The 22845-nt window shown below is 61.1% G+C and overlaps 4 protein-coding genes across 4 annotated transcripts; 1 reads left to right on the forward strand and 3 right to left on the reverse strand.

The window, feature by feature from the left end:
* Positions 1-961: 961 nt before the first annotated feature.
* Positions 962-2521, reverse strand: VTJ83DRAFT_2547 (uncharacterized protein; the record flags this gene model as incomplete). The annotated part of the gene is made up of 4 exons (XM_071008829.1): positions 962-1173; positions 1261-2073; positions 2169-2357; positions 2497-2521. 4 exons carry the CDS (start codon positions 2519-2521, stop codon positions 962-964), a joined length of 1239 nt encoding a protein of 412 aa, XP_070869087.1.
* A 1793-nt stretch (positions 2522-4314) lies between these two features.
* On the forward strand, positions 4315-6866 carry VTJ83DRAFT_2548 (uncharacterized protein; the record flags this gene model as incomplete). Its single annotated transcript, XM_071008830.1, has 3 exons — positions 4315-6177; positions 6278-6424; positions 6489-6866. 3 exons carry the CDS (start codon positions 4315-4317, stop codon positions 6864-6866), a joined length of 2388 nt encoding a protein of 795 aa, XP_070869088.1.
* Positions 6867-8455: 1589 nt separating this feature from the next.
* Positions 8456-12435, reverse strand: VTJ83DRAFT_2549 (uncharacterized protein; the record flags this gene model as incomplete). The annotated part of the gene is made up of 2 exons (XM_071008831.1): positions 8456-12047; positions 12149-12435. 2 exons carry the CDS (start codon positions 12433-12435, stop codon positions 8456-8458), a joined length of 3879 nt encoding a protein of 1292 aa, XP_070869089.1.
* Positions 12436-16293: 3858 nt separating this feature from the next.
* On the reverse strand, positions 16294-19144 carry VTJ83DRAFT_2550 (uncharacterized protein; the record flags this gene model as incomplete). The annotated part of the gene is made up of 4 exons (XM_071008833.1): positions 16294-16703; positions 16786-16885; positions 16962-18963; positions 19128-19144. 4 exons carry the CDS (start codon positions 19142-19144, stop codon positions 16294-16296), a joined length of 2529 nt encoding a protein of 842 aa, XP_070869090.1.
* Between the last annotated feature and the right edge of the window lie 3701 nt (positions 19145-22845).

Genomic DNA, 22845 nt, shown 5'->3' on the forward strand with positions numbered 1-22845 from the left:
TCGGTCGTCGTTGTCAACCACAACAACAACAACAACAACAACGACGACAACAATAACGACGACGACAACGACAACGACGGCAACGACGACAACCTTTTCCTCGCCTCGGTGACGTGACATGCATGGGCTCAGGGGCCCGAGGCCAATTTCGCTCAACACGCCTCACGCTTTCTTGACGAAAAAACATGAGGATCATCAAGGCCACAACCCAAATCACGTCGTCACGTCATCCAATTCCCCCCCCTTCTCCTGTCCTCGGCGTCCCCTCCCCACAGCATCCCGCAGGTCACCTTCGTAACGACGATCAGGATGCTTGGTGACCACACCTCCATGATGTATAGATAGAAAGATATATATATTTTGTTTTCTTCATGTTCAAGAACCAGCGCGCCAGCCAGTTGCTTGAGCCTCTCTTCCACGACTACGTTCAGCCTCGCCATGGGACACTCTTCCCCCTTGTCTGCTCAAACCATCCCCGTTCATCTCGAACATTGAGCGTTGGGTCGACACGGCCTGCCCGATCCATCACCGCGGCCGGCCAACTTGACAAACCGCACATGCAGAACATGCAGAACGGCGGGCGTCTTGTTGGCCAGCCAGGTGGGTGGGGGTACTCGTTTTCCGAACACCTTACCCACCCACCCCCTCCCATCCTATGGCCCCATCATCCCTCCGTCGGGGGATGGAAGGGGGACTCGGCAATGAGCCTCCTCCCCACGGACAAAAGTCGGCAAGCCCCCTCGCCCCTGACGCCCGATGACGAAATGTTGTTGTGAAGAACAGGGAAAACAGCAACAACGACAACAAAAAAAAAAAGGAACGGCCTGAGCCACGGCGAACGAGTTTCCCTCCCCCTGCGAAGCCGAATGGATTGGGCTGCACCCGCAGGATGGCTTCACCCTACCGAGCCCACCCCCTCCGCCTCATCGCAGGAGACGGCCTTTTTTTTATTGTTTTCGTTTCACTCCTCGTCGCTCTCCTCGCCCTCCTCCTCCGACTTCTTGGCCGTCTTCTTCTTCTTCTTCTTGCTCTTGCTCTTGCCCGTATTCCGGGCCAGCGGCTGAGCCAGGATCTTGAGGATCTCCTCGTCCTCAATCTTCTTGTCCGACTTGACCTTGGTCAGGTCCAAGGCCGGAGGACCACCCAGCTTGGTGATGCCGTTCTTGGTGATGGCTAAGAAAAAAAAGAGTCAGTAGGCGCGCTCGCTCATTCCCATGTGGACACTCCTAGCAACAGGGGTGCCGGCAGTTCATGACGTACCGATGGTGGTCAAGAGGCGGGCCACGGGAGCGTTGTCCTTGTCGCCCGTCACCTCGTACTGGCGGAAGACGCCGCCGCGGACGCACTCGATGACGCCCGACTTGGCGTCGCGCTCATCGTCGAGCTGGCGCAGGCTGAAGGGGAAGGTGCCAAACTTCTTTTGGGCCTCCGAGTAGATCTTGCGCGAGGTGGGGCGCTTGAGGGCGTACGTGTTGGTGGTGCGGCGGTGGAGGGTGGCGCGCTGCTCAAACTGCTTGATCTTGCCCGAGCCCAGCGAGACGCCGACCTCGACGCCCCAGACCTCGCCAACCTCGGGGACGCCCTCGCCCTTGGTGTTGTCGCCGGGGGCCAGGACGATCTTCTTCTTGCCCTCGATCTCGTTGTGGTCAAACAGCCACGAGGTGGTGCTCTCGACGAGGTGGCACTCGTAGGCCTGCGCCACCTTGTCAAGGAGGGCCGTGATCTGGCTCTGGGTCGGCGGCTTGGCGGCGGCCGCCTTGGCCTTGTCGTCGTCCGAGCCCTGGGCCAGCAGGCCGGGCGGGAGCATGAGGCGCAGCAGCAGCTCGTTGGTGTAGTGGGCGGCCAGGAGCAGGTCGGCGGTCCGGCCCTCGATCACGTCCTCGGAGCCATCGGCCTTCTTGGGGATGACCGTGTCGCAAACGATGGAGCCGAAGCCGTCAATCTGGGCGCCCAGCTGGATCTTGATGGGCTCGCCGGGCTGGACCTCGACCGACGCCTCCTTCTCGTCGGAGCGGAGAGGAGTGTAAGGGGTGACGAAGGAGGCCGGGGAGACGGTGACGGGGTGGGAGAAGCCTGGAGCCGGCGAGACGCAGAGCCAAGGACGAGGGGGCGCCGTTAGCACAAGGAGCTCGTCCCCCATCTCGGGTGCAAAGACGGAGCGAACGTACCCTTGACCACCTTCTTGCCGCGGTAGACCTTGGAGATTTCCTCCTCGATCAGCTTGTCGCCCTGCTCGCAAATGTCGACAATCTTGCTGCCGGCCACGATGAGCTTCGACACCTCGGCCAGGACCTTCTCCGAGATCTGGCCCGCCGTCTTGTACTTGGTCAGGGTCTCGGGGTTGTTGAGCGAGTAGTCTGGGCCACCTCATCAGCACGTGATGCACGCCAAAAAAAAGAAAAAAAAAAAGAAAAAACCCCCCCCAAAGAACCTAGAGGACGAGGGCCAGGACGGAACGGAACAAGACGACGCTGGATGGAGGCACGCGGCACTGACCAGTTTCCTGAGCTTGGGTCGCCATCTTGAATCTTGGTGGCTGGTTTTTCACCACCTAGAACCGTCCAAGGCTGGTAGGAAGTTGGTTGAGAACAAGATTGTTGCTGTGGCAGCGTCCGGGCACGACCACAACAACCGAGAGGGAGGCGAAAGGGAGGGGAGGGAGAGAGAGGGAGAGAGAGAGAAGAGAGAGAGAGAGAGAGGAGAGGAGAAGGAGATGGAGGGGGAATGGATGACGAGGACCCAGCAAGAGAAAGAAAGAGTGGACGAAGCAACCCTGCGGGGGGGGGGGGGGGGAAGGGAAGGGCCAAGCGCGTGATGGTGGATTTTTGAGCTTTTTGCTGCTTGAATTTCCCAGGCGGGGGAGGGGTTTCATCCGGTTTGCCCTGTGGCCCTGTGGCCCTGTGGCCTTGTGCCCTGTGTCACGTCCCGAAGGCTCCGCTCTCCGCTTTGCCCGAGCTGAGCCCAGCTACCTTACCTACCTATAGTATCTTAGGTACGGACCTAGCCCGAGCTACCTTTACCTTACCTAGGTACCTCTACCTACCTTAGGTACCTACCTACCCACCATAACGCCCGAGGAGCCTACCGGGTTCCCGCTCTGCGGTTGGAGCCGGGGGGAGAGGGGGAGGGGCGTCTTCCAGCGGGCACTCGGGCACCCTGTGGCGAGGACGAAGGAAAGGACGCAGCGTCATGCATTGGCCTTGAGTTGGCGGCGTGCAGCCCGGTCTCAGCACCTAACCCGATCCCACACACCACCCAGCGGGCATACCAGGTCCAGCTCCAGCCAGCCGGCGGTTTTGCGACCTTGAAGGGGGGCATCCATGATCCATGTTAGATACCGTAGGTACCTAGGTAGAAAGGTCGGGCATCGCAGTACGGACACAAGTGTACTGTGTACAGTACCCAACTACCTAGGTACCTTACGGTACAGCACAACAGAGCACAGCACAGTGTGCATGGAAGTTCCATGCAGGGCAACCTTCGCAGATTCCAGCACAGTGCATGACAGCCTTTGCCGTGTTGCAGTCTTGCAGGACGGGCCCGCACCTTTTGGTCAGGTACCTCGCTGAGTGCTGGAGGTACTGTAGCTGGTACACTCCCTAATACCGGTAGCATGGTGGAAAATAACGGCTTTCGGGCTGTGTAAGGTATGTCCTGTACCCAGCGTCTGCCAAGACCTTGCAACCCAGTCGCCCCCCCGCCCCCCCCCCCCTTCCATGGATGCCTCGGTCCCATTGGCCAGTCGCGTTGCGTCTTCCACCGTCGCGAAAGCCAATCTTGGAGCGGCGCAAGACGTGCATTCTTTTGTCTTGTTGCATTTGTTGTTCGACGCGACAAACCTCCAACAAACCTCCAACAAACCTCCCTCCCTCCCCCCCCTTGGAGCACAACGCAGCCACCACCACCACCACCACCATCACCATCACCATCACCATCATCACCATCACCACCACCATCGAGATCCCATCCGGCCCGACCCGATCCGACCCGCCAGCCAACCAATCCACCAGACAGACGTCTATCCCAACTCCCCATTTCTGTCCACCCTTGCATCTTCATCGACCCATAACGTGAGTGGGCTCTCCAGCGGCAACAGGCGGGCGCATCGCATCCTCGAATCCCGTGACCCGTGTGTACCCTGTCTCCCTCGACGACGTTCCCCCCATCGAGAACGAGGCAGCTCGGACGCCAAGACTGTATCTGGCTCTGTCTGCTGCCTCGGCAGCCACTTCTACTTCTCTGTTCCTTTTTTTCTCTTGCTTTCGTTTCTTGGGGTTCTCTTTTTCTCTCTCTCTCTCTCTTTCCCTTCCTGTCATGGCCGCCGCCCAGGCCCTCGCGTCGCCCACCGCGGCCGCCGACGACACCCCCTCAACGATGGCTCCTGCGACGACGACATCATTATCAGCCTCGGGTCCCGCTCCGACCTCCGCTCCGACCGGCGCACCAGAAACAGATACCGCTGCCGATCCCTCGGCCGATGCGACGATGACGACGACGACAACAACAACAACAGCCGCAGCAGCAGCAGCAGCGACGACCACAGCGACGGCGGCGGCGGCGACCACGGCGGCGACCATGACGGCGACCACGGCAACCCAACGGCCCGGTCGCGACAAGGAAACCTTCCAAAAAGTCATCATTGAGCGCTACACAACCCACGACTGGGTTCACTCGTCGGCCCTGAAAGAGGCCCAGCTCCGCATGGAGAGGGAGTCCAAGGAGACGCACGCCCGCATCGGCGACTACCGCCAATACCGCGACTTCTACGCCAACTTCCCGGCCCGCCTCTACGGCGAGGGCTATCGCGGCTTCGGCAACGGCTACACCGAGAACGGCGGCCTGACCAAGATCGTCTACCCCTCCCAGCGGCCGCGCCCCGGCCGGAGAACGACCCCCGCCCTCAAGTTCAGCAAGAAGGACATGAAGAAGCAGGCCGAGCAGCACGAGGAGCTGGTGCCCATCCGCATCGACGTCGACTGGGACCGCATCAAGCTGCGAGACACCTTCACCTTCAACCTGCACGAGCGCCTTGTCACGGTCGACCTCTTCGCCGCCCAGCTGCTCGAGGACATGGGCCTCAACCCGGCCACCACCGAAAAGCCCGTCTACGACCAGGTCGTCCAGCAGATGCAGGAGCAGCTCAACGACTTCTACCCCTTTGCCTACTCGGAGGAGGACGCCCTCGACCCGGAGCTCCCCTACTCGGCCTACAAGAACGACGAGATGCGCATCCTCGTCAAGCTCAACATCACCATCGGCGCCCACACCCTCGTCGACCAGTTCGAGTGGGACATCAACAACCCCCTCAACTCCCCCGAGGAGTTCGCCGCCAGCATGGCCCGCGACCTGTCGCTGTCGGGCGAGTTCACCACCGCCATCGCCCACTGCATCCGCGAGCAGGCCCAGCTCTTCACCAAGAGCCTCTACAGCATCGGCCACCCCTTCGACGGCCGCCCCGTCGAGGACGCCGACCTCGTCGCCGCCTTCCTTCCGAGCCCCCTGCCCTCCGTCTTCCGCCCCCAGCAGCAGGCCAAGGACTACGCGCCCTACCTCTACGAGAACACCGAGGCCGAGCTCGAGCGCACCGAGACCATGTTCTCGCGCGAGCAGAGGCGCCAGAAGCGCGCCGTCAACCGCCGCGGCGGGCCCCAGCTGCCCGACCTCAAGGAGCGCCAGCGCACCATCCGGACCGCCATCGTGTCCTCGGTCCTGCCGGGCGCCGCCCAGCACGTCGACGACACGCGCCTGTTCAAGCGCGCCCCTGGCGCCCCCGGCACCGGCCGCGGCGGCAAGCGCGCCGCCCGCGACGGCGACCTGTCCGACTCGGACCTCAGCGACGACTCGGCTCCCGACTCGCCCGCCATGACGCAGGTCCAGCAAGGCACCGCCCGGACCAGGGGCATGCGCGGCGCCGCCACCGCCGCCGCCCAGCGCATGGCCAACCTCGGCCGCTCCGAAACCCCGGAAGCCACCATCCACCACCACGAGACGCGCACGTCGCGCCGCTTCGGCCGCGAGGCCACCCGCGAGCAGACCGAAGAGCCCCTGCGGCACGTCGTCACCCTCAAGGTGAGCCCCGCCCGCCTAAAGAAGCTCCTGCGCGACCTCGAGTCGAGGCCGACGCCGCACGCTTCGTCGGCCACCTCGACGCCCGTCGCCCACCAGCGCACCCCCAGCGTCGCCCCGCCGGGCTCCATGGGCCCGCCTCCACCCGCCGCCGCCGCCGCCGCCGCCGCCGCCGCCATCACCACCACCACCACCTCCTCCTCCTCCACAGCCGCAGCCGCCGGCTCCAGCCAACCCCCCCTCCTCCTCCTCCTCCACCAAACCCGCCAGCGCCGCCGCGCCCACCCTCCAAAGCCAGCTCGGCCGCGTCCCCGCCCCTCCGCCGGGCCCCTCCGGCACGGCCCCGGCCCAACCACCGGTAAAGCCCATCCACCCCTGTCAAGCAAAGCTTGGCTCGCTGACCTAGGAATGCTCTCTTGCAGCCCCCGCCCCCCGAATGGTTGACCACCGCTCTCGCCCAGCTCCACAAGTCGTACCCGACCGACGCGTTCGAGGCCATCATGCGCTACTGCGCCATCAACACCGAGACCAACACCTTCGTCCAGCTCCCTCTGCCTCCCAACGAGCCCGTGCCCGCCAACGTCAGCTTCGCCTGGCTGCCGAGGATCCGCTGCCGCGACTGCCCGGGCAAGAGCTACACGGCCGGCCCGGACATGACGGTGCAGAACTTTGAGGTGCACCTCAAGAACCGGGCGCACAGGGAGAGGGTGCTGGCGAGGTTGAAGGGGGGCAGCGGCGGCGGGAGCGGAAGCGGAAGCGGCGGCGGTGGCGGCGGTGGTGGGAGCGGCGGTGCGTCGTAAGGGAATCATGGAGCCGCAGCAGCAGGCGCAGCAGCAAGGGAAAGAGGAAGAAGAGAGCCTATGAGGAGAAACGAGGGCGTGTCCTTGTTACTCGGGTCGCTTTGGTTAGCAACAGAGTCCGGATGCATACCCCTCTGCCAGATACCAACGAAGAGAAGCGCAGGGTCTGAGGAGAGACACAGAAAGATGTACACAGCCACGTTGGATACAAAAGAGAGAGAGAGAGAGAGAGAGAAAACACACCCTCTGTCGTCCGCCTTTGACGGGCCAGGATGGGATTGGGTGGGGGGGCAGGGCTGTAAGGAAAGGGAGTGAAGGGGACCCAGGGTACCTAGGGTGGTGGGTACGGTATGTGCTGTTAAGCTAGGGCCAGGTTGGGGGCGGGGCGTTTGGGGGGGGGGGGTTGGGAGGGAACTATCTTGTAAAGTAACGATACTCTTGTAGCTTTTTTACCTTCCTTACCTACCTTGCGATGGATGTGTCTGTTGTTGTTGTTGTTGTTGTTTTGTTTGACTACCTACCTACCGTATCCAAGCCACCTCGTAGGACATATACCTTGGTTGGAAACGTGCCCTGGATATCCCCATTCGCAGACCCACCACCACCACCACTACCACCGCCACCACTACCACCACCACCACCATCATCATGTCAAAGACGACCCACCAACGGACGACCCACCAACGGACGACCCAACAACGGACGACCCAACAAAGACGATGCCGTTGCCGATCAATCTGCTGGTTTTGTTTCCCTCTTTGATTCCTCCCTGGCTGCCTTCCACCTTCTCGTCCCCCCATTCGCCATGCAAGAAAGAAACCCCAGTGCTGCGTCGTCGTTGTCGTCGTCGTCGTCAGCGGCAACATCATCAGCATCAGCATCATCATCACCAACAGAACTTCTCATCAGGAAAAGAAAAGAAGCAAAGTATTGGACAGAACAAGAAGAATGGTAAAGATAGACGCACCGCCCCCCGTCCCCCCCACCCACCCATCAAGATTTCATCAAATCCCTTCATCATCATCTCTTGTAGAATAATGCCATGAAGAAAGGAACAAGAAACAAAAAAAAAAAAAAAAAACAAGCGAAGGAGGAAGGGGAAAAATGAGCTGTGGAAGAAGTGAAAAAGAAAAAGAGAAAAAGAAAGATTCGTCATGATAAGCCTACAAACATGCGTCAAACACATCACATCGACATCAACAGCGTCCACACATAAACCTCCTCATATCACACGCACAACCCACAGCCAAGTTGAAACTCCTTCCTCTCCTCCTTCTCCCGGCACTTCATCCGTTCATGCATCCATACGTCCCTGTTTCCCATGGCTTTATACCTGGCAAGCAAGCCCTCCATCCATCTCGTTTTCCTCCTATATGACAATCCCAATCTATTCACAAACGTATATATCCCCCTCCTCTTCTTGCCTCCCACAACACACATGTACCCCCCGCTCATCGCTCAGCGTCTTGGTTCGATCGGGCCAGCACATCCCAGGTGGAGGGCTCAACGCCGCTGCCCCAAAGGCAACGAGGCAAGGGCAAGCAAGGACAATCCATCAAAGCCAAAAGCTATCAAGGAGGAGGAGGGGACTAACCGCGCCTCTGCCGGCCATCGGGCTGCGGACTCCTCCCCACCCGTCCGCCCCGCTGCCTGGCGTTCACCTGCTGCTCCTGCTGCAAGCCTTGCTGCGGCTGTCCCTGCTGGCCCGGCCCGGGCTGCTGGCCCTGCGGCGGCGGGCCCTGCATGTACCCCGCGCCCGGCCCGTAGCCCGGGTACGGGCCCATCCCCGGCGGCGGCGGCGGCATGGGCATCCCGAACGCTCCCGGCGGCGGCGGCGCTCCGAAGGGCGCTCCGGTGGCCGGCGGGATGGGGCTGCCGTTCGCCATGGGCGGGTGCGCGGGCTGGCCGCGACCGTACTGGTCCGGGAACCCGCCATAGGCGGCCGCGGCCGCGGCCATGGCGGCAGCCGGGTAGTAGCCACCCACCGGCGGGGGCGCGCCGCGGGCCATGAAGGGCTGCTGGTACGGAATCTGCTGCAGGGCAGCCGGGTTGGTCGGCGGGGAAAACATGGAGGCGGCCTGCTGGGCGTTGAAGCCGGGGAACTGCTCCAGGCCCGAGTCGTTGCGGGGCAAGCCGCCGTAGCTCATGTCGTAACCGGGGGCGCCGGCCGGGGACCCGCCCAGAGGGTTGTAGTAGGGGGCGTTGTTAGCCGCAGCACCGTACTGCCCGGCTGGTTGTTGCTGGCCGTGAGATGATGGTTGTTGCTGTTGCTGTTGCTGCTGCTGCTGCTGCTGCTGTTGATGAGCACCCTGTTGTTGCTGGTGATGCTGGCCCTGGTAATGATGGTGCTGAGAGCCGGCCGTTTGACGCGAGCCAGGGCGTTGCCGGTCGTTGCCGTGATCCCGAGGACCGCCGCCGCCGCCTCCTCCTCCTCCTCCTCCTCCGCCGCCGCCGCCACCGCCGCCGCCGCTCCGCGTCGACAAGCCCACCTCGTCCATCAGACGCTTGTAGCCCTGGCCCGGCTGGGCCTTGATGCGGACGAGAACCGACTTGACCGTTTCCACGACCTGGGACCGGATGGACTCGTCAAAGAACGGGGTGGTCAGGACCTTGAAGATGAGGGTGGCGCCGCAGGCGTGGTCGCCGAGGATGGCTTCGAGGACCTGGTCGTTGGGGGTGAAGAAGAGGGCCTTGAGGATGGTGTCGCGAGCCTCGGGCTCGGCCTTTTGGTTGATGACCTTGAGCACCGTCAGGTAAGCGACCTTGTGGGTGCACAGGTGGACCAGGTACGGGACGAGCTGAGGCGACAGCACCGTCCGGCGCTGGGGAAAGGTGCACGTGTCGAGGAACCAGGTCAGGAGCAGGGCGCCGTTGGCGTTGGTGGCCAGCTGGACGCTGTGCAGGGCGATGGCGGCGGCCAGCATGCGCTGCTGGTCCTTGGAGGCGTGGTGGCTCTCGAGGCAGGCGCGCATGGCGCGGGCGCCGTAGCGGCCCTGGGCGATCTCCCACATGCGGCTCAGCATGGTCTCGAAGATGTAGTCGTTGTAGGGGCTGCCGAACTTGAGGCAGCCCTGCAGCACGTAGTTGCCGTACTGGTCCAGGAACAGCGGCACCGTGTAGGGGTGCAGGTGCTGGACGATGAGGTTCATCTGGTGCGGCGTCTTGCACACGTCGATGATCTTTTGGGCCGCCCAGGTGCCGTTCTTGTGCACGCCGATCTCGGCCATGTGAGGGGCGATCTCGGCGAGCATGGAGTCGCGAACGGGGTCGGAGCAGTGCTCAAACAGCTTCTGGACGACCGTGTTGCCCAGGTAGTCGGACGAGAGCTCGGCGATCTCGGGAAGCATGTCGATGGCGATGCTCTCGATCTCCTGCTGGGACAGCGACTGGTTGTCGATGCGCTTGCGGATGTCGCGCAGCTTGGGAGCGTCGTGGACGCGGGTGTGGGTGGGCTCCTTGATGGGCGGGATCTCGTCGATGAAGGCGTCGTACTGGATGGCGCGCTGCAGGCTCATCGAGATGCGGTAGCTGTCGTCCTCGGCGGCGCCGAACTGGCGCACGATCTGGAGGATGTCGCCCGTCATCTCGGGCAGCGGCGGCACGGTGGGCGTGGCGGCGGCGGCGGCGGCGGCGGCGGCGCCCGCGGCGCCCGCGGCGGCCTGCGCTCCGTCGGCCGACGACGCGCCGGCGGCCTGGCCGTTCTCGTGCGACCGGGAGAAGGGGTCCGGGCTGGGAGACGGGACGGCGCCGTCGTGGCCCGGGGTTCCCGTGCTCGAGGGCGGCTTGGCAAAGTTGATGCGGATGGGCCCGGCGCCGGGGAAGATCTCCTTGCCGTTCATGCTGGCCTTGGCGGCGATGGCGCTCTCGACGCGCTCAAAGTTGACGAAGCCGCAGTTCTTGTGCGTCAGGACGCGGGCCGACACGATGGGCCCGTACGACTTGAACATCTCGGTCAGGGTCGACGTGGTGGTGGAGGTGGGGATGCTGCCGAGCCACAGGGCGCTGGTGGGGCCCTCGAGGCCCTGCTGCTGCTCGTCGGAGGCGCCGGGGCCCAGCAGGCCGTTGTTCCGGCTGCTGGAGCGGCCGAGCGACATGGCGGCCACCGACTGCGGCAGCTCGTCGTACGCCTTGTCCTCCTGGAGCTGCATCTCGGCGGCCGTGAAGGAGCTGTCGAGGCGCGACGGCGTGGGGAGGTAGCTGCGCAGCAGGCGCGAGGCCGGCGTGTCGAGGACGCCGGCGGTGCGGGCACGCGGCCGGGCGGCCTGGGTGGCGAAGGCCTGGACGGCCAGGTTGTGGTTGTGGATGGCGGCGTTGGTGGCGGCCAGCTGGTCCTGGAGCTGGGCGTAGTGGCTCTCCATCAGGGACAGCGGGTCCGCGTCGTAATCGTCCTCGTCGTCGTCGGCGTAGCGGTCCTTGTTGTTGACCGAGTACGAGCGGAAGCGGCTGGCGGCCTTGGTGAAGTCGGCGTAGGTGGGGATGTAGGCGGCGGCGGATGCGGCGGTCGACGCGGCGGCAGCGGCGGCGTTGGTGGTGGCCAGCTGGGCGCGGGCGGGCTGCGGGGTTTCGGCGAGGCCCAGGTAGTCGAGGGTCCTCATGTGGACGTCGGTTTCGGGGTTGCCCTCGCGCGAAAAGTGCGACTGGGCCGGGGAGCTCGGGCCGTTGGAGCCCATGCTCGCGATGCTGGCCAGGGTGTTGCCCCTCTCGCGGCCGCTCGGGTTCCAGCTGCTAAAGATGGACGGGCCGAACGGGGAGCTGGTGCCGGGGACGTGAGCAAAAGGGCTACGCTGAGGCATGGAGCCGGCGCGCAGCCTCGAGAGCAGGGTCGAGGCCGTCGGGAGGTCGTTGTTCGGGGGGGCGTCGAGGCCGGGCGAGGGCGACTTGAAGGGGGTCTGGGACGGGCTGGGGCGAGACGTCTTGGGGGGGAGCCCGGGGATGCCGAGCAGAGCGTTGCCGGCTCCACCGGGCGAGAAGCGGGAGGGGAGGGTTCCGGCTCGGGTGCGTCGGGTCGTCGGGGGCAGAGCGTCGGGAGGAGGCAGCGGAGGGGCAAAATCAGGGAAGCCGTCGGTGGGAGATTCGGGGATGTTCTCGCGGAGCGGCGTCGAGTTCCCGCTGGTCGGGGGCCCGCCCCAAGGGTTGAGCGGCAGGCCGGAAACGCCCTCTTGGGCCTGAATCTCTCGGGCTCTGCGGCCGGCACGACAAGGGTTAGCCAGCGAAAGGAGGGGAAAAAAAACCACGCCATCCACGGGCGCGTCGTGGCGGGGGTGTCAAGGCGGCCAACTCACCGCTTGGGGAAGAGGCGGCCCGAGGCGGCCATGTCGTGCGAGGGGGAACCGGCGCCGGAGCGTGAGGCGGCCGCCATCTTGGACGTCGGGGTCAGGCCGGGCGAGAGGCCGGGCGAGAGGCCGGGAGACAGGCCGGGAGACAGGCCGAAGGGGGAGCGGAGAGCGGTGGCGGCCGACGGGGGATCATTGGGAGAGGCGGCGCTGGGCGAATTGGAACGGCCCGGGGCGGAGAGCGTCTGCGGCGGGTAGCCGACGGTGAGATGCTCGCCTGGTCTGGAAGTGGACATTATCGATTATGATGATCGGGTCCTCATCAGAATAGGTAAGGGGTAGCTAGTCTATTGTCTTTGGGATCCTCGTCCGAATTGGAGTCGGAAGAATGATGCCGGGGCCGATGGAACGGACGAGCGTGGTAGGTAGGGTACCTAGTTCGGGGTGTCGGCGTCGGGGGTCGAGGGAGGATGACGGTGCAACGATGTTGCGCGCTGCGCGTCGAGAGGGGAGGAGGAGGAGGAGGAGATGGAGGAGGAGAAGAAGGAGGAGGCTCGATCTCGTGCGTAAGGAAATGCAACGAGGTGCAGGGATCGAAGCCGGGAGAGAAAAAAAACCGAAGCACCAGAGCTAGACCTGTGCCTTCTATGGAGCGAGGACAAAGAAGAAGGAAAAAAAAAAGAAGAAAACGCCGTGGGCGGGATTCGATCCTCGAAGAAAGAAATGGCCGCCGATAGGTCAGGTAGGCTGCAATTACAAGGGCAGAATTGTGTGGGAGGAGAGAGACCGAGACGATGGCTGGCAGCTGTCAACGACGTTTTTTTCCCCGCTGCTGAAAATGGCGGTTGAAGGGAAAGAAGGAAAAGAAGGGGGGGGAAACGGTGACGACGCTGGGCTCTGCAAGTAGGGACAGGTTGTCGGACTGGGACTGGGACTGGTGACAGGTCAAGGTGGAGGAACCGGCGGGGCCCAAGGGAAGAGGAGGAGGAGAAGGAGGAGGAGGAGGAGAAGACTGGAAATGCTGGAGAAGTGGAATTGGGTGGAGGTTTGGCGGGTGATGGAGACGACTTTGGGACCCGTCTTGTGGTTTTTGGTGCAAGAGGTGCTGTGGCGGCAAACGCTGAGAGGCTGAGATTGGGTGCCGTTCCCCGTTGCCCGTTCCCCCCCGGCTTCCTTGTGTGTGCGCGTGTGCGTGTGTGCGCGTGCGTGCGTCGGGTGTGTCTGGGTGCAGGATGGGTTTCTTTAGGCTTGGCTCCTTCTCCCAGCTTCGTTGGTCCGGATTTCTTGCTGGGCCACACCAGCCAACCCAGTGAAACAACAACAATAAAACCAAGGAGAGATGAGAGAGAGAAAGAGGAGCTAAAAGAATGAATAACAAATACCTTTTTTTTTGGTGAGGGGGATTCTGTGCCCATTCGGGCGGATTGATGATAACTATCTCTTTGACTCAATCGGTACCGTAGGGCCAACCTAGGTATGTCTCCATTCTAGGTTCCAGGGTTTGTCAATGCCAAACGGTTGGAGGAGGGAGGTGGGTGAACGGCCCGACGCGGAGCGAGTGGGAAGGGAAAAAAATACATACAACAAAGGGAGAACAGGAGTTGCAAACGGCCTGGCAGCATCAATGGCTCAAAGATGAAACACGTCTTTCCTTTGGGGGAGGGGGGGGGGCGGGGAAGGGGCGGTAACAGTACGTACCTGTTCCAGGTTGGGGTGGGCGGTGTTATCCGATCCGTTACGTACCTGACCTGACCTGACCTGACCGGACCGGACCTGACGTTACGGTAACGTGAGCGACCCGTCCTGCATCCTCCTCAAGGTACAAAGTGCCTTGGCTTGCCTTGGCCAAGGCAGCGTTTGGAGGGGGGTTTCTCGAGCCGTTCCCAACAAACCACACCACACAACCACCGGCACCCTCAACCTCAACGGTCCGGCACCCAGATCCAAGCTAGCCATCGACGAGTGCGATGCGGCCGCCGTGACTCCGTACGTGTATGTTAGTTAGTAGCTTCAGCTCCCCGCTGTGCTGAGTTCTGCGCCGCCCCGTGTTTCCTAGCCCGTACCTTGTTCCGCCAAGCAGCGTCTCTGCTGTCATTCAGGGGTTCGGCCATGTGTCCCCCTCTCCTCCTCCTTCTCCTCCTCCTCCTCCTCCTCGACTGTGATATGTACATGGCCATATCCGGGTCGCCATCCCTGCCTCTTACGCATTGGCTATGTTTGCTCTGCGGACCTTGCCCATGAGCCCCCTCTCAGCTGGCTCTGCCTACATGTCGCTCCGTGGCGATGCTCCTCCTACATAGCCGTGTCCAAGCCATGGCGAGAAGAAGCGTGACGTGTCTCCACGACGCTCATCCTTTCTACCCCAAGCCGCTTTCCACATTGCTTTTTTTTCCTCTCTCGTGGCCAAGCAGACACAAACTCCTTGCTCCGTACTGCGTAGCCCACGCGGTATATGTCGTATAAAGTTTCCCCGGCTGCGGTAACCCGGGTTCCAAGGTCCTCAGATGTGTCATATGGGGGAGAGGGGGTAGGGGGGGGGGGGGCTCATCATGCCTGGCTTTCCCCAAGGATCCACGAGATGGACGGCGCAGCCAAGGGAATCCATTGGCCCTGGGATGGAAATCTGAAACGTCGTGTCGACTTCGCGGGCCTTGCTTTCTAGGTAGGTACCCTGCCGTCGTCGGCCTTGGTTCTTCTACCATGGCCCTCGAGGCCCCGCGCCCGCGTTCCCGCACCGGTCTGCAGATCCCCGTCGCCCAACCAGATCAACCGCCCTTGGGTCTTGGGTGGAGCGGCTTCGCCCGAACCACCCGATCCATGCGTAACCCTCCATCTGCGACGTCTCCAAGCCTCCGCCGTACGGTGGGTGGGTGCGGCCCATCCACCACCGCCCCAGCTCCTCCGACGAGTCTGTATCATCGCATTCCGGCTCTCATGACCGTCCGAAGCGCAATTGGACCACGCACAGCCTCTTGCTCCATGCACATCTGCCAACGGAGACCTGGGTGGCTGCCGTAATAACGGCTAGCCGAGGTCTGGATCGAATCCCCGAGTCATTCTCGCGCGATTGATCCTCTTCCCCCCTCCCCCTGAACATCGAAACGTCAACCCATCTCAAAAACAAAGAAATGCCGGGCTGCTTTGACACAACCAAACACCAAACAAAACCGTTCTGGATCCATCCTACCGGTCCCGTTATTACCCTCCCAAATCCCCATCCCCTCCCGGAAGAGAGATGAAGAAAAAAAAATAAACCTCCTGCTCAGAAAAAGGGGCTATGCCAAAGGCACTCCATGGATACCGAGTCTCAGATTCCCTCGCCACCACCACCACTACCACCACCACCACCACCTCCTCCTCCTCCTCCTGCCTCGACCAGGATAACCATATATTTATTGATTCCTCCAACGGGTGAGATGACACGCCATGTAAATAGATAGATTCCCAAGAGATCCACACGGATGATGTATGATGCACTAGCTACGTAGGCATATAACATCGCAGGTTAGGCAAGGTAGGTAGGTAGGTAGGTAGGTAGGTAGGTAATAAGGTACCTTTCATTTCCCACAGTCCCTAATTAACAGTTCAACGACAACAAACAGCCAAATGGTAAGACCAAAAAAGTCAAGCGAGAAAAAGAAGAAAAAAAAAAAAGTCAAAACATATGTCTCCATGTACTTCCCCACTACCACCCATATCCATCCTTCCACACCCGCCTCCCTTTCACCCCTAGCAGGCCGTGTATATCCATCCCTGACCATCTTGACCTCTCTCTCCTCCACATCTCCCATTGTTGGTTCATCTCTCCACCCCTCTCTCCCCTTTCTTCTCTCATTCTCTCTCTCGCGCGCGCGCACCGTAGATAGATATCAAACCAGATCCTCCATCCCCCCTCCCCTGCTCATCCCCTGCTTCCTCCGCGCAAGAGTCTATCTATCCCATCCCATTCCCATATCCAGGCCCATCTACTACCAGTCAACCAACCATCCAACCATCCAACCAACCAACAAACTAGGTAACGGACGAACCGGTCAAACCAGTCAACAACAACCCCCCCGCCCCCCAACACACACCTCATCATTAGATACATCACCCCCTCCTTCTCCGCCACGCCGCGCTTCTTTTGCCTCTCGCTCGTTCACGCACATGATGCCTTATTTCGCAACCCTCTTGAAAGCCAACAGATCCGCCAGGCTCGCCAGCGGACACCCGTGCTTGAGGAAGTCGTGGTTCAGCAGCTCCTGCGCGCTCGCCCGGCTCTTGACGTCCACGCACAGGCACACCGACAGGAAGGCCTTGAGCTCCTTGCTCAGCTTCTCGGGCTTCTTGAGGCGCGGCGTGCCGTTGGTGGCGATGAGGTAGAGCGCCTTGAGCGGCTCCTCGTTCAGGTACGGCGGCTCCGACTCGATCATCTCGATGGCCATGATGCCCAGCGACCAAATGTCCACCTTGGGGCCGTACTCCTTCTGCTTCACCACCTCGGGCGCCATCCAGTAGGGCGTGCCCACCATGGTGGCGCGCTTCGACTTGGTCTCGGTGAGCTTGGCGCAGAAGCCAAAGTCGGCTGCGAGGAAGCGTTAGCACAACGAAGCGGATATGGTTCCTCGGCTGAAAGCTTTGGGCCGAGAAGAGCAAGGGCGACGTACTGATCTTGACGTTACCGCGGGCATCGAGAAGGACGTTGTCGCTCTTGATGTCGCGATGGATGATGTTCTGCGAGTGAAGGTGCTCGAGGCCTTGGCAGGTCTGATGGACGAAACAATCAGCGATGCGTCCTCCTCAAAATCCATCTCTCCGGCCGGGGGCGGCGGCGACAACCTACCTCGAGGCAGATGGTCGAGATCTGCTCCTCCGTGATGACGGGGTTGTTCTCAATGACGTCGGTGAGGGCACCGCCCTCCATGTACTCCATCACCACCCAGAGCTCCTTGTCGTTGTCCATCAGGAAGGCATCCAGGAAGTTGACAATGTTGGGATGCCTGTTCTCGCGCATCACCAGGATCTCGTTGACGATGAGCTCCTTGCGCGGCTGGTGCGCGAGATCCATCTGCTTGATGGCGACGCGGTCGTTGCTGCGGCCCTTGAGCTGGGGCGCGTTCGGCCGAGGGGTCAGGATCTTGGCGACGTAGACGGACCCGGAGGCGCCTTGGCCGATCTTCTTTTGCTTGGCGTAGAGCCGGTTGGGGTCGTCCTTGGACACCACCTCTCTCAGCTTGTTCATCACCTCGCTCTCCGACATGGTCGACATGCGCACGTCCTGCTTGCGCTCCGTCGGCGGAGGCTTGGCCGTCAGGGCGGCCTCGGCGGCCTTGATGGCGTCCGAGTTGCCGGCGGGCGGCACCGGCTTGTTCACGTTGAGCGGCTTCACCGGCGCCGGCAGGCGCGACGACGGCTGCGCCTGAGGCTGGCCGTTGGGGCCGCGCGGCGCCATGCCGTTGGGGTAGCGCGAGGCGGCCGACGGGCCGTTGCCCTGGTCCGGACGCGGCGCCCGCTGGGCCTGGGACGCGGGGTCGCGCATCGAGGGGGAGGCGGACGGCTGCGCGACCGGGGGACGGGACGCGTTGGCCGTGCTGGAGGGCGGCGCGGGGGCGGGCCGCTGCGCCCGGAGGGGCTGCTGGGGCGCCTTGGGCGCCGCCCGCGTGGGATTGTAGCGGTCGGCCGGGCCGGGGCTCGAGAAGCCGCCGCCGATCTCCTGCTGGGCCAGGGGAACCTTCTTGGTGGGGAGCGACGCGTTGTAGGCCTCGAGCTCCCGGCGGGCCTGCTCCGCCTCGCGCTCGGCGCGCTGCCGCTCGAGCTCCCGCGCCCGCTGCTCCTCCCGCATGCGGTCGGCCGACATGTAGCTGGGCGCCGTGTTCTGCAGCTGCTGCATCTGCGACGACGGCTGATCCATGCGCGGCGACGGGGTGGCTGTGGGCTGGGACGACGGGGCGCTGGAATACGAGCCGGGGCTGCGCTGGATGGGCTTCACCTGCCGCGGCGGCGCGACCGAGGAGCCGCCGCCGCCGCCGTAGCCGTACTGCTCGCTCGCCAGAGGCTGGGACAGGCCGAGGGACGAGGCAGGGGGATACGCATCGGGGTTCTCGGCGCGCTTGGTCATGTCCGAGTAGAAGTCGAGCACCTCAAACACGGCCTGGGGGTTCTTCTCCACGTCCTCGCGGGTGATGGCCGACGAGTTGAGCAGCCTCGTCCACTCCTCGGGCAGGCCGGTGAACTGGCCCGTTTGGGGATTGAAGCCGACGTGGACGGCGTGGGAAAAGTTGGAGGGGTTGCTGACGCCGCCGGGGCAGCGAGCGTAGATGCAGTCGATCCATTCGTAGAGCTCGTCGTCCGTCTTGACGCAGATGCGCAGGGAGCGCACGCCGTTCTCGTCGTCGCCCGGAGGGCCGGGGTACGAGTTGTTGAGGTTCCTCCGGATCTCGAAGACGGGGTCGCCGTTGTCGTCCGGGACTCGATCGACGCTGAGGACATCCGACAGCTGGATCTTGTATAGCCATTTGCCGTTCTCGTTCTTGTGGAAGTCGAGCATGTCCTGGCGAAGGATGAGGTACCGGCTCTTCCACTGCTGGAAGGGGTTCTTGCTCGGCAGGCCCACGTAGCCTTGCTTGATGATGGAGATGCCTCCCTGGGCCTCGAAGCTGGACCCTTGACGCGAGATGGGGGTGGCCAGGGCGGTGCTGCTGTAGGTGCTCGAGGCGGGGGACGAGATGGACATGTTGGACATGCCGCTGGTGAGGCTCACGTTGGACATAAGACCGACGCGTGTCTTGTCGATCGGGGGTCGCGGGGCAGGACCCGGGTTCATGAACTGCCCGCTCGAGTAGTAGCTGGACGTGGGGCCCGGATTAGTTCTCTGTCGGCGGCTGCGCGGTGTGGTTACGGGCTGGCGTGATCGCTTGGGGGGAGAGAAGAATCCCGGGATAGCAGACCCCCCCTCCCTCCCCTCGGGGACGGTCATGGACGGGGGCAACGTGGAGACCTAGGAACGTACCTGTTTTGCCCGGACATGGTTGCGAGGATGCTCTGCCGGTCGCTGCGATCACGAAGGAGGGGGAAAAAGGGGGTGAGACAGACGCCGGAAGGCGCCGAATCAGAGGGCCGGACGGAGCGGGCGAGAGCACGCCGAGGGCAGCTCCTTTGTCGACGGTCGAGGGAGTGGGAGCCGGCAGTCTGCACCCGAGCACGCGGCCACGTCCTCGAGCACAGCGATTGTCGCGGTCTCGCTCAACCTAGGTACCTGAGGCAAGGTACCCGTACCTAAGGGTGACGCGGGCCCGACAAGGTTGTAAGCGCAGGGAGAAGAAAGGCTGGCAGCAATGCACCGCACAGCAGGCCGTGTCGACAACCCAGGGTCAGGTTCTCGGCCCGTCGTTCGTTTCGCCGGCACGACTTCTCGAGGGTGGTTCGGTTCAAAGACGGACGCGTTGGCGGAAGAAGTGCGGCAGCATGTGGAGCGCCTCGACAAGAGGGGATGCAAGTGGCGCCCGAGCGGGGAGGATGTTGTTGGTGTTTCGCCTGAAAGATGCAGCACAGAGACAATCTGCACCGCTCCTGCTCGTGTACCTGGCTGGCCGGTGGCTCGGGCTGGTAGGTGGTGAGAAAGACAGGCGGGGATGGGGGAGTCGGAAGATGGGATTGGGGGGGTGTGCGTGCGTGTGGTGGGTGTGTCTGTGTGTGTGTGTGTGTGTGTGTGTGTGTGTGTGTGTGTCGGTCGGCTGCCCCGAGTGAGGTGAGGTGGCCTGGCGCCCAGGCCCCGGTCTAGGTCGGGTTGTGGGTGCTGAGACGGCGGTAAGCTGCTGGAGCTGAGGGACGAGACGACACCTCACCAAAACGGCGACGTGAAGGTGGAAAATCAAGGTTAGGAACAAAGAAAAGCAGCTTGCAACGATTCTGAAATATCACCCCCCCTCCGTGCCGTTCGGGACCGGAAAAAAACAAGACGACCGGACTCTAGGGGGTGAATCAAGGCGTGACGGCAGAGGATCCAGGAGGTCGACGGTGTGCCTCAGGGGAGCCCGGGCTCCTGTGGATCTCGCAGGTTGGAAGGCTGGGCGCAACAGAATTGGGGGGGGATTGTGGGTTGTCTTCGGCTGCACGGGGGAGGGGTAAGGTCGGGCAGAGACCCACCAAACGCCGGCGCCGGGTTTGCTTGTTGGAGGAGCGGATGGGACTTGGGAAGGTCCTTGTCCATTTCAAGGGGCTACGGCACGTGTTTGTCAGCTTCCATGGGCCCTGAACTATTGTGCCTATTGGGCCACACCTAAAACGCACCGAACCTAGTCCAAGGTAAGGTATTGTAAGGACGGGAAGGGGAGGCACCCAAAGATGGAAAGGAGACCTAGGGATCCGACTCCAGGTCGGCCGCCATGAAGCACAATACAAATACCTACCCCGAGGGCCGAGCAATCCTCCGGTCGTGACGGGTTTCTGCACCGGCGAGGCTCTTACCTACTACCTGAAGATACTATAGGTATCTGGGTTCAGCCCAAGTCCAGTCTTTTTTCTCCTTCGTCTGAGAGCAGGGAGGCGAAAGTCTTGTCGCTTCCCATGTGGGGACCGGAGCGCCAAGGGCCTTCAAACAAACGCGGATGCTAACGTTACGTCGGAGCAAACATCCTCGACCCTACGCCCGTGGCATCCTGGCTCGTCGAGGCAATTCCTCCCCATCTAAGGCCTGCCTGCAGTAACCCTCCGGACCGCTGAGGCTCAACCTAGTCCTCGACAAACATCGGCTCGGCCTGCCGGTCTTGTACGCAGTATGTGACGTCGGGAAGAGAGCCCCTGGCCACCAAAAGAAAACAAAAACAAGAAAACAAAAAAGCCTACCGGCTGCCGGTAGTTACCGTGAGCACTGCCAGGCGAACCGCGATACAAGACGCGACGGAAGGACGGTGGCGACTTTTTTCCTTCAATATCAAATCGACACACACATAGTACCTATGTAGTACATACACATACACACACACACACACACACACACACACACACACACACGGCGAAACGGACCCGGCTCGTGCCGGACCACAGACAGGCCTGAGCTTTTCAGGCGAGACGACATGCCGACCAAATCCCCCCCAGGTCCTCCCCGAAGCGGGCGGCCGAGTTTCAACCTAGGCGCCCGGCATCACAGGGCTGCCCGTCACCATGTTTTGCCTGAGCAGAGCTCGGTTTCAAAAAGCAAATCTCGAGCTCCGTGGGAGCGAACGGTAAGAAATGATCTGCACGTTCGGCAAGCATTCGTTTGTTGAAGAATCAGAGACACCGTACACGTACTGTGCGTAACTACCTTGTACGCAGTACTTGTATTTGGCAATGTTTTGTCAACAACCATGCAGGGGAGGGGGTGTCTGAGAACATATTGTAGCAAGCCTTTTTTGCAGGGAACATAGTCAAGACCGACGGAACATACAATTTTGCGCGAGAACATCGTTGTGCAAGGATGTTTAGCCTCGTTTCATAAAATCGCTTTTAACCATGTTCTTGGAACACGCTGAGTGCTTAGCAACATAGTCCGTTTTAATCCTCCACCTTAAAAATACGAATTATATAATTATCCAGTTTCATCATTTAGAGTAGAAAACGATTATACTACAGAAAATACTGGTTATAAAGCCTTTCTTTTCAGCTGTACAGCCTTTCTGTATAGTTATAGAAGCTTCCTTCTTACTTTAGTCTCTTTAACAAGCCTTCCGAAAAGGAATATTAACAATTATTAAACAGTATACTAAAAATAGTAGCTGCAGGGTATTAGGGCCTTTACAGCACTGTTTTATAATTGTACTGTTTAGCACTGTAGGGACCTAGTCAGGGTACCCTATACCTCCGGCACTCTTAAAGCTATTGCAGCAGCCTTACAGCTGCTGTAGCATTAAAGGGCCAGCTGCCCGGGCGCTATTAGCGTGTTGTATAGGCTACAGTCTACTGTAGCTATAGTAGTGTATTGTAATCCAGTGCCTATAGGTACTTGGATTCCCTTAGGCAGGGTACCTTACCCGTATATGGGTGCTCCGGGCCGGGTACCCTATCCCTGTATAGCTTTGGGCCGGGCCGGCAGCCGTAGCTGCGAGCTAGCTATGCCGTTGCGAGCTCGCAAGCCTATTTTTTGCAAATGCTATACAAAATGAATTTTTCGGGATTTGGATTTTTACCCTACAGCCCGCTGGCGCGTAGACCCTACTGCGCCCCGGTCGGTAGGTTTACGGGAAAAAGGTGGTTACTCTTCCTACAGTAGCTGCGTTTAGGCTAAATAGTATAATACTACTCTACATCAGAAGGTTTTAGGCTCTCAGGCTACTAAACGTAAGGCGTGATCCACTGAAATACAGGCCTTTTAGGCCCTGAAACTGTCGGGTCCGAGTAAAACAGTGTTGTACACTCCCCTAAAAGAATTCCCAGAAGGCATTAGCTGCTCTGTAGCCGGGGTGATCCCCTGCCTTACAGGGCCCTTATAACCTCTATTTCAAATAACAATACTTTCTCTATATATTCCAGACTGCTTTACGTAAAAGACTCTCCTTCTTCTTCTTCTCCTTCTTCTTCTTCTTTATTAAACTTAGCATTATCTTTTATATTTTTTGGAAAACTGCTTTGCTCAGAATACTCTTGGTACAGTATCCCGTAGTACCTAGCCTAGTAAAGCTAATCCTCCCGTCTTTGACATTTACTAGCTTGTCCTATAGAGGAGGGGGGGGGTCATAGGGTACAGAGAG

Source organism: Remersonia thermophila, chromosome 2 (assembly GCF_042764415.1).
Source record: "Remersonia thermophila strain ATCC 22073 chromosome 2, whole genome shotgun sequence".
In the NCBI taxonomy this organism is placed as follows: Eukaryota; Fungi; Ascomycota; class Sordariomycetes; order Sordariales; family Chaetomiaceae; genus Remersonia; species Remersonia thermophila.